Source organism: Otolemur garnettii, unplaced genomic scaffold (genome assembly GCF_000181295.1).
Source record: "Otolemur garnettii isolate 467f Iridium unplaced genomic scaffold, OtoGar3 scaffold00226, whole genome shotgun sequence".
Taxonomy (NCBI): Eukaryota; Metazoa; Chordata; class Mammalia; order Primates; family Galagidae; genus Otolemur; species Otolemur garnettii.
The window spans coordinates 210543-221318 of NW_003852621.1; the positions used below are offsets into that span (position 1 = coordinate 210543).

At 49.6% G+C, this 10776-nt stretch overlaps 1 protein-coding gene across 2 annotated transcripts in view; it reads left to right on the forward strand.

Moving 5' to 3' along the window:
* Positions 1–6042, forward strand: part of EXOC3 (exocyst complex component 3) — a 35742-nt gene extending 29700 nt beyond the window's left edge. The window contains exons 10-13 of one of the 2 annotated variants that reach the window (XM_023508172.1): positions 555–677; positions 4138–4299; positions 4912–5039; positions 5583–5754. In XM_023508172.1, coding sequence (XP_023363940.1) covers positions 555–677; positions 4138–4299; positions 4912–5039; positions 5583–5754 — 585 coding nt within the window. Of the gene's footprint in view, positions 1–554; positions 678–4137; positions 4300–4911; positions 5040–5582 lie in introns of both variants that reach the window. The other variant, XM_003802006.3, reaches the window with a different exon arrangement.
* Positions 6043–10776: the final 4734 nt, after the last annotated feature.

Sequence of the window (10776 nt, forward strand, 5' to 3'; positions counted from 1 at the left end):
CTGGGACTACAGGCGCCCGCCACAACACCTGGCCATTTTTTGGTTGCAGCCATCATTGTTGTTTGGTGGGCCCGGGCTGGGGATTCGAACCTACCACCTTAGGTGTATGTGGCTGGCGCCTTAGCCGCTTGAGCCACAGGCGCCGAGCCACTTTATCAGTTTTAATTTGCAGACTTTTTGACTAAGGACTTTGACTTTAAGGAGTTTCACCTGCAGGAGTATAGTTGCACTGGTGCATTACTTATAATTGCAAAATGCAAAACGGATTTAGAGAATTGAATAAATGACTAGAGTATCCACATAACACATATATGTAGCCACTCAAGCTAGAGTATGCACAGGCTTGGTCATCCAGCCTGTCAGTGTGGCCAGTCATGTGTGGTGCAGATCTCCTGTGCTGAAAGCACGTGTCTGAAGGTGACAAAGTAGATGTTTTCCTGAGGCATCTTGCTGTCCTAGTCAAAAAATCAAGATGTAGCCAACACCCATCCACCAAAATGTGTGGTTCTTGTTTTTGGATTCCATGATTTTTGTGATCCATTTGTGCTTTTCAGCAACATCTGAATGAGCTGATGACAAAGAAGTGGCTGCTAGGGTCAAACGCTGTAGACATCATCTGTGTCACTGTGGAAGACTATTTCAATGATTTTGCCAAAATTAAAAAGCCATATAAAAAGGTAAGAATTGTGAGACATCGTCCATGGTTTGCCTGTGTGTAGGAGCCCACCTTGTGCCTTGTTTGGAACCCAGGGTCTGCTGAATTTTTCTGAGTGAGGTTGACAGGTCAGACCAGCATGGGGGTGGAGGGAATAGAGGCTGCACCATCTCTTTTGGGGAAAAGACTGAGGACTCTGTCGGCTCTGTTCCCTCCCACCACCCCACATGTACCACTGTTGTGTTGCCAAGACCCCAAGGAATAGAGAGTCAGGTCAGGCCTGAGGGATTCTGAGGATCTGGGGTCCTGGGCCCTGTGAGGACACAAGGTTGCCATCTGCTCTCTATCCTGCAGAGGCCTGAGATGGGTGGGAGGAGCAAGTGGCTATGTGCACCCAGGGGCACCTCTCACAAGGCTCCAATGGTGTGTGTTGTTTCCATATTAGAAGTATTACTTTATAGATTTAGGCTTTTTTTTTTTTTTTCTGAGACAAAGTCTCACTCTTATACTCTGAGTTGGCAGGGCATCATAGCTCATAGCATCTTCAAACTTCTGGGTTCAGGTTGATCCTCCTGCTTCAGCCTCCCAAGTAGCTGGGACTGGAACTATAGGCACCCACCACAATGCCCCGCTGGTTTTTCTATTTTTAGTAGAGACAGGGTCTCAATTTCATTCAATTTGGTCTCAAAATCTGAGCTCAAGCAGTCCACATACCTCAGCCTCCCAGAGGGCTGGGATTACAGGTGTGAGCCACCACCCCTGGCCAAGTTTAGGCCTTCAACTGCTTATTTCTGGTTTATAGAAATGTCAGTGGTTTGATATATTGGTCTGTCATCCAGCACCTTGTAACTTTTAGTTCTTCCTAGCACTTTATCTAGATTCTTTCAAGAATTCTCTGCAGACACTGTTTCATCAGTGAATAAATGACATTGTGTGTTATTTTCACTTGTGGTCCTTAAACCTTTATGTCTTTTCCTTGTCTTGGAAAAGACATTGGGTGTTCTTGTCTAATTCCTGATTTTAAAGGAAATTCTTTTAGCTCTTTGCCATTAAAAGTCAGATATAACAGGGAGACCTGGGTGTTTTAAGCTGAACCAGTTTGGCTAGTCACAGCTGCCAGGAAGACTCTGCGAGAGGTCATTGGGGACCCTGCCACCTCCATACCTGCCAGGAGGGTCAGTGGCAAGAAACCTCAGGCCAGGGTCTTCCAGAGTTATAGGTGCACAAGCACAGCAAGTAAAAAATAGCCCCACTGGGTCTTGTAGCTCTAGGGACTCCACTTCTCTGGCTTAAAAGACTACAACCAACACCAGCATGTTTGGTGAAGCCGGCCAGCCTCGTGGGCTCAGGTGGTGGGTCCTCAGCAAAGATGGGGACTCCAGATTTCAGGCTCTTCCCCAAGACTGTGAGTAAGGCCCACATACCTGTAGTGAGTGTCATGACAGGGCTGGCACCTCTGGTGGGGGTTCTCTGCTTGTGTTGTGGGTGAGCCAACACCATAGTAATAGAACAGCAGGATCACGTCAAAGGAAATAACCCCAGATGGTGGCCCACAGGGAGAGATGGGGCTGCAGCCCAAATGAGAGAGTCACATCTGCCCTCCCCTGGCCACCTGTGGTGGCATAGAGGAGTGCAGGCCAAATGCCAGGAGGAGACGGTTGTTTCTTCAGATGTCTTGGGAGGCTTCAGTCCCTCTCTCTCATGTTGTTTGGTTCAGGGGGATTTTCCTGAGATTTTTTTGTGGTTTAATCCTCACATTGACTGTCTGAGGTGATCTCTTCTCCTTCTCAGCATGGCTGGCTGCTCTCTCATTTCCCTCTAACTTAGAAATGCATGACAGGAGGGGCTGTCCATAGTCAATGATAAGTGGATGCTGTGAAACAGCACCCAGAGAGGGAGGCACATGGCCACCCCTCCCAGGCCCTGGCTTCTCTGACAACCAGCTCCTGTGTATATGCTTCACAAACAGCTCAAATGTATCTGTTTCCAGACCTTGCATAGGGGGAGCTATCCTGGGTCTTTGGCGTCTCTGCTCTCCCCCCAGAGCAGCTTGTGACAAATGTCTGTTCTTGCTGTGCAGGGCTCCTTGCTCATGGGCACTATACACTCTTGCTCATGCCATTGCTGGAAGTGACTCCTATTTCCAGTGGGGTGGAATCAGGTGGTGTTTTCACCAGTGCAGACACCCTTTCTCGCAGCATCTTAAGTTTCCCAGTTGTTGGGCATCTCTCACTGCAGTTTAATTGGCATTTCCTCTGTTCATGAGGTTGAACCCCTTTTATTTGATCCATCGTTTAGAATTCCTCTTTTCTGAGGTGCCATTAAGGTCTTGCATTTCTTTGTACCTAGTTTTTCATTGCTTTTTTAATTTGTAGGATTTGTGTATTCTGGAAGCCAGCTCCTGGCTGGAGGTGTGTGCTGTGTCTCCCCTATCTGCATGTCTCTGTTAGGGGCTGGGTTATGCCTTCCAAGTTCCTGTGTTGACGTCTAACCCCTAATACCTCAGAAAATGACTCTATTTAGAGATGGGGTCTTTAATGAAGGGATTGTGTTAAAATGGGTTATCAGGGTGGACCCTAATCCAATGACTAGTGTCTTCGTAGCAAGAGGAGACAAGGACACAGATGGGCACAGAGTACTACCCTGTGAGGACACAGGCAGGTGGCGCCATCCACAGGCCAAGGACGCCCATCCTGGCCTAGACCTGCCTCTAGGTCATGGAGAGACCATCTGCTGCAGAAGCTGCCCGCTGGGTGCTCTGCAGCCACCACCACAGTTTCTACCTCTCTTCACAGTTTCTTTTGAGAAACAGTATCCTCAGCATGCCTCCTTCCTTTGGCATGACAGTTGTGCCCTTGGGCCCAGTGGCATGTGGGGGGGTCTCGGTTTGTACTAGTGAGCCTTCACAGTAGTTCACGCACCTCATTTGACCTATGAACCCCACACAGACACCCAGGCAGAGTGGACGTGGCTCCTAGGGGCCTGCTGCAGTCTATAGTTGCAGCTCTAGTTCCGGAGTTGAGGGGTGGTCTCCCTGGCAAGCCTGTGTGTCCTTCCGTGGCTTTCTGTCCTTCCTCCACCCTGCAATGCCCTGCCTTCTCCCTTCCTGACACTAAGCCTTTTGGACTCTGGGTACCTCTTTTCCCCGAAGCAACTGTCACTGTTTGTAGATGTTGCTCTTGTCAGCTAAACTCAGCACAGCAGTAGACACTGAGCTGCTGTCGATGAGGGGGATGTGTGTGCTGATGCATGGTAATTCTGTTGAGCCTCATTTGGCTGGTGAGACTGGAGCTGGTCTAGCCCAGGGTTTGGTTCCCTGTGAGCCCACGCTATGTACTCAGGGTGAGGTACTCAGGGACAGGCAGAGCAAGATGTGGACTGGGAGATCAGAAGGGGTAGACATGTGCCCAGCTTGGGTGTCCACAGGGGCACTCATGTTTACAGCGTGGTGGTACATGCAGCTGACTGCCCCTCTCCCACAGAGGATGACGGCCGAGGCACATCGGCGCGTGGTGGTAGAGTACCTGCGGGCAGTCCTACAGAAGCGCATCTCCTTCCGGAGCCCTGATGAGCGCAAAGAGGGTGCTGAGAAGATGGTTCGGGAGGCAGAGCAACTACGCTTCCTGTTCCGAAAACTGGCATCTGTGAGTATCGAGGGCATATCTGTGAGTGTCAGAGGTGTGTATGTGAGTGTCTGGGGCTGTGTCTTTGAGTGTTGGGGGTGCATGGGCACCAGGGACTAGCTGCCAAAGAACTTGAGAGCTGTTATCCCGCAGCTTCTTTGTCAAATCTCCCACCCAATTAATGATGCTTAGTTATATTAGGCTGTTTGGAGGGACAGGCTGACCCCTGTTGTCATTGTCGTCAGGCGGGTAGTAGGGTCAGATCCCGCCTGACTCACAAGCGAGCAGGAGCTCTTGGTAGGCAGCTTCCAGACTAGCAGCAGCTGGCAGCAAGGTGGCTAGATACCCCTGCCCTGGGTCAGCTTTGTTTCTAAGATACTGGTCACACTGCTGACGTGACACTACACCCGCAGTGGGCATAGCTGCTGACGTGACACTACACCCGCAGTGGGCATAGCTGGGAGCCCCCTTCCCATACTCCCCAGTCTGAGCAGACCCTAGTTTCTGGATGAATTTGAAGCATTTGCTTGAAAGAGGAACGTGCCAACCAGGGAGGGGTTCAAGGGTGCTATAGTCAAGCTTCGTATCTGGGTGAGGACTGAGAGCTGTGGTCACATGTCCACTGTTGTTCAGGGCTGTGGTGAAGATGCAGATGGCCACTGTGACACCATTGTGGCCGTCGCAGAAGTGATCAAGCTGACAGACCCTTCTCTACTCTACCTGGAAGTCTCAACACTGGTCAGCAAATACCCAGACATCAGGTAGGACTGCAGTCCCCAACCTGCTTGGCACCAGGGATGGGTCATACAGAAGACAGTTTCCACGGATGGGCACAAGGAGCAGGAAGGCTCAGGCTACTTTGCTCCACTGCCTGCTGTTCACCTTCTGCTATGTGCCCACTCCTATTTCATGGGGAACAGTTTTTCCACTGAAGATGATTTTTTTGTGGCCTGGCTCCTATCTCAGACTGGACTGGGACTGGTCCATGACCCAGGAACCGGGGACTGTAGAGGTAACAGATGTGCCTCTCTCATCAGAATTCCTAGAGCACAGTAGCCCTCCCATCACCCTTTAGAAGGTGGACAGTTTGCGCTTCTCCAGATTGGCTAGACAGCACGGAGGGGCTGACCAGGGCAGGAGGGCTTCTGTGCAGTGTCCTGCCATCCCTGGCAGCACCACGCACCAGCCACTTGGCAAATGCTATGGATGTGAAGGGAGGTCTGTGGTCTGTGGGGCCTGGATGTGAGGGGTGGGCTGTAGACCATGGGCGTGAACAGTCCAGGCTCACTGTCTCCTGCCCCCAGGGACGAGCACATTGGAGCACTGCTAGCCGTGCGTGGGGATGCCAGTCGTGACATGAAACAGACCATCATCGAGAGCCTGGAGCAGGGGCCCACACAGGCGAGTCCCAGCTACGTGCCACTCTTCAGAGACATTGCTGTGCCCAGTCTGAATGTGGCCAAGCTTCTCAAGTAGGCATCTGCCTAGCCCTGCAGGAATCACTCTCTAGGGTCCACACACAAAGGTCCTAGTGCCATAGCCTGTCCCTCTGGCTCCAAAACTTGACATACGAGGGGCATATGGAATGACATCTGCAGCTGTGTTCCTGTTTCTGTTGTATATGTCCTTTGTGAGCAGCTTCTGCTGTAAAGTCCCCCATGGTTGATGTGGAGGGCAGAGAAAACGTGCAGTCTTCCTGGCCTCAGGCACACTCCAGTCTGGTGTAGATGCCCTACCGCTGATTAAAGATTTTGACCTTCCTCAGAGAAGGAGCAGGAGATGTTTCTCTTCTATAGTTAAGGTTTTCTAACCGGTGACGCCCTGGCAGTGCCCAGACACTGCTTTTAGATTGTCTATGACGTCTTATCCTCATCAAGGCCCTGACCCTGTGCTAGTCTCCAGCACCCTTGTTCCACTGCCCCTAGATTCACTCCTCTGGGTAGGTGGGAGCATTATCAGCTGGACACACCTCTCCAGGCCAGTAGACCTCTACTGTTGGGCCAGGTCATGAGTGTAAATTTTGGTAGACATGTGTAAGAAAGTGAGTATTTATTTGGAATACATTGAAAGATCTGTGAATCATGCTTATTCTTGATGCTGAATCCCTTAAATGCTTTTTATGTAATTTGGCCATCTCTACAGCATCTGCCTTCAGTGGTAGCATCATTTTGCACATTAACTTTATATAAAGCTAATTAAGAAAATCATACCCGGAATGAACAGTGTCTATAGCCTTTGCTCACGCCTGGTCTCCAGAGGGCAGAGACAATGACTCAGGCTGGGTGAGATGAAAGTGCCAACCTCTGTTCCCTTTCCCTGGCTACAGCAGGTGGGAAATCAGGAGGGTTGTCCATAGGGACCCCCAGTCCCAACCAGGACATCATGCAGTTCCCTTGCTGGCTGTGCACAGGACAGCTGCTCCAGCCATGTGTGGACACATGCTTTAGTTTGTTTTCTCTCAGGACATTTTTAAGATGGCAGTTGACCTTTGGCTTTTATTTCATCTTCACAAGATGTGAAAAATTCATGAATAGGACTTTTTTATTGAAAGAATCACAACCTAAATAGAGTTGTTTTCTTGGCTGGGGACATGATTGTTTCAGCCTGAATCCAGTCACAACTGAGAGCTGGAGAAGAAACAGCCTTTAAATTGCCATTCTGTGGTGTAAGCTGCTGTCTGCAAGGGCAAAGCCACAGCCTACAGCGGGGGGTGGGGGTGGGGTGTCCCAGCTCAGGTGCAGTAGGCCTTCTTCACCTAAGCATGTTGTGGCAACTTCGTTCCTCTGCTGTGCAGCTTTTGTCTCACATTGAGTAGGACATGCTGGGAGGCTCCCTGGCTGGGGCCAGCAAGGAGCTCAGGGTCTTCCATGTCTAGAAGACTTGGATAGGGAAGAAGGGATCAGTGTACTAAGAGTTGAGCGCTGTCTGCTGAGACTTGCACACATCTACCTCTGTCCCTGCCTCTCCTGCCAACCTGTAACAAAACCCAAGTACCCAACAACAAACCCCCAACCACGTTGGACCTGGGTTGGGGTGGGGGTGTGTGTGTCCATATTTGTATAAAGACAAATATGTTCCTTTTTATCATTGTCATCTACAATCTGGTTGTCCCTTAAAACTGGCTGGATAAGAAAGAAGTGCAAGGCCACAGAATCTGGGAGAAAGCATATCAAGTTTGGTGAAATTGTTGAAAAAGAAAAGACTGGGGTTGGGATTCTGGAACTCAGCCAGCTCTGCACTGCAGATGGAGACCATCTCAGGAGCAGAAGGAGGTATCCAGAGACACAGGCAGGGCTGGTACTGAGGAATGATAGTAGAAGGCAGGTGAGAGGTGGACAGTGAAAAGCATGGGAGACAGAAAACTCTGAAGTTTAAGATCCAGGAATTGCATTTGGTTAGTGTGAGAGGAGGGAGGGAAGGGAAAGAGTAGAGGATCAGACAGGAGTGAGGTTAGGTCAGAAGCTTCAGAAACCCAAGGAATCTGGGAACTGCGATCTCCTGATGCATGTGTGCTGTGGTTCTCTACCTTAAGTAAGTCTGCATACAGGATGTGCTTGGTAAATATATATTAAGTGAATGAGACAATGTGGACAATCACTAATTATTGCCCCTTACAATAATAGAAATGCATTATTCTCGCATTGAGAGAGAGCTCACTTCAAGTCTCTTCCAAGTAAACATCCAGGTAATAAATTACCCCAAGGGCACATGGTGTCCTTATAGGTACTTTGCTGGTTGTCTCTTGTGGGTACCAAAGGCCTCATGTGGCTGGTTGTGCCCACTTTGTGGATGTCCATAGTGACGGTGGCTGAGCCTTTGACCATTTGGCCTTGTGGAGGCAGGATGTTGGCCAGGATGTGCTGGAGGTGTGGGTGACTCTGGAGAGGGCTCTGTCCCTGTGTGTAGCAGTGGGTGTCTAGCCTGATGCCAAGGAGAGTCATCTCTGAGCCACTCCATAAAGGAGCCCACATAAAGGCTGGGGTAGGCCATTTCCAGTCAGGGAGCAATAGCACCCAAACTAAAGTGCCTACCTGATAAAGGAGATCTGGCTGCAAAGCATGGATGTCTCAGGCTGCGGTTCCAGGACATACTCTGTCCCTCCCCCAGAAGGACATCTCTCAGGTTGGGGATGTTTCTGGACTCTCCAAGTTACTCAGAAAGTGCAGAGCTGGCAACACAGTTCCATGTATGACAGGTAAGCTGAGTGGCATTCACTTGTCTGGCTGCTCACAGTCCTCAGCAGACACCAATCATGGAGGCTAAATGCTAGGGGATCTTTTTCTGCTCAGAGAAAGCTATGGGCAGTGCCCCCCATCTGCTCAGGGCTGTGCTGCTTTGGTTGCTCTCCAGCACTCAAGAGAGTGGGTCCCTGCCTGGGCCCTTCTGTGCCTACCCACCTCTCTTCTGCCTGGGCCACTTTCATGTCTCAGGCCTCCTACCTCCCTGTGGGGGGGGGTCTCCCACCCTGTGCTCTGCGTACAGGAAGGGCTTGAACTCACTGCTGGAGTGTTCCCAGCATGCAGGTGTTACTCTACTGCTGTGCATCCAGTGGGTGCTCACACCAGCTCTAAAAGGCAATGTGTAATTTTAGAGCACAGCCAATAGGAGACTGCTCATTAAGTTCTGGATATGATTTCTCATTTATAAAAAAAGTTTGCACCCAAAATGCCTCAAAACGTTTTTAATAGAGTAGATAAAGCATTTGTTGCAGAATTTTGGTGACGATGCCCTCCCTGTGTAGACAGTGCCAGCAGCATGTTGGGAGGGGCATTTTAAGGCACGTGATTTTGTGATTAGAATTATCACAGAACATTTGATTATATTATGTTAATGAAATTAACATGTGCAATTTTCACACTCATAAAATACATTTCAATTCTCTTTTTGATGCAACTTTTTCCTTTAAATTTCCTTTCACAACGGAAGATCAATAATAAATGGTATATTGAACACTGTAACAAAATTATTTTCAAGAAAATACAGAAGTGAGAGATAGTGTTTGCCTCAATTTGTGTACTTTTATAGTCTATCACAAAATGGGCCAAAGTTCAATATTAAATAGTCTTTCCTAATAAGTTTTACAAGTTTTCATAAGGAAATACATTCATAAGACTTTGTTTGCATTCTGTTTATAAAAGTGACAAGAACAGCAATAATTCTCACTTTATGAAATGTTCCACAGCACACAAATCCGTGACACTATCCTCTGGGGCATGGGGTGTGAGTTTCTGAGTGAGGTCTTCTCACATGGAAGGCCAGTTTTGGGTGTCCCTGGTGGTTCTCAGGAACACAGACCAGTTGCTGCTTTGTTCTCTGCCATACAGTGCAGTGACCAGGAACTGCCCCAGAGGTTTTCTGGACTCAGGTTCTAACTTTGCAGCCATGAATAATGTCTGGGGCCCAGTGGTCCAGGTGAAGGATCAGCCAGCTGGACATATGCTGTGGCCACTGGAAGGTAGGTGGGGGTGGCCTCACTCACTGAAGCAGTGCACATGGGCTGAATGGGGCCACTAAGGATGGTGGCTGCAGCTCAGCAGTTGAGCAGGGCGACCTGTTGGGCAGGTGCTCATAGAATAGACTGCCTGTTGTGCTCATGGTTTAGAAGAGTTGAAAGTGGGGGAGGTAAGTGTAACTGACAACCTAGAGCCACTGCTGCCACCTGCTAACTTGCTAGGAGTGAGTCCCTCTGAGCAGACACCAGAGGGAGGCAGTTGTCTTGGGAGTAAACTCAAGAGTGAAGTTGTGAACAGGGAGTTGTAGACCCTTTCCACCAGGGACTCAGTTTGCAAACTGCTAATAAATTCCTTTATCTATGACTGCTTTGGGAACATAAACTGTCAAAACTTTATCATAACACACAAATAGTTTCATTTTCCTGAGCAAGGAGCTGTGAGTGTCCCAAGCCCACTGCCCTCAGATGAAACCTTCAGTGTGGGGCAGATTGGAAGAGAGCCCAGGAGTGGATAGCAGCCTGGGAGCCAGACTTTGACCTTACCCTGCTTCCCTCCCATAACAGCCTGGACAGTGGTCTTACTCCAGAAGGACAGGGGCTTTGTCCAAGGCTTATCCCTGAGACCTGGTATGGGTACGAAGGGTCTCAGCCAAGTGCCTAGGAGGACCATGAGCCCCTCTGGCCACTCCGACCCCTCACTTCTCTCCTACTGTGGTTACTGTGGCCACAATCCACTTGAGGATCCATGATACTAAACGAGTTGCCCCTGAGGCCCCCCCCTGCACTACCTCTGCAGGGCTTCTAACCAAGTTGGAGCTGTCTATGTCAACCTATGAGGTGAGACAGCTCAGGCCAGAGACCTTGTCTTTGACGACAGGGCTGTGGCCAAAGGCTACCACCCCAGACTTGGGCAAGTGCAGGGCCTGAGTTGGGAGGGGAACAAGATGAGTGCTGGGTTCTAGGAACTGAAACCAAAAAATGAACAAACAAAAGATTCCTGCAACTTTACCTATAGTCCACATGGTGACATGCAGTTCACAGAACTG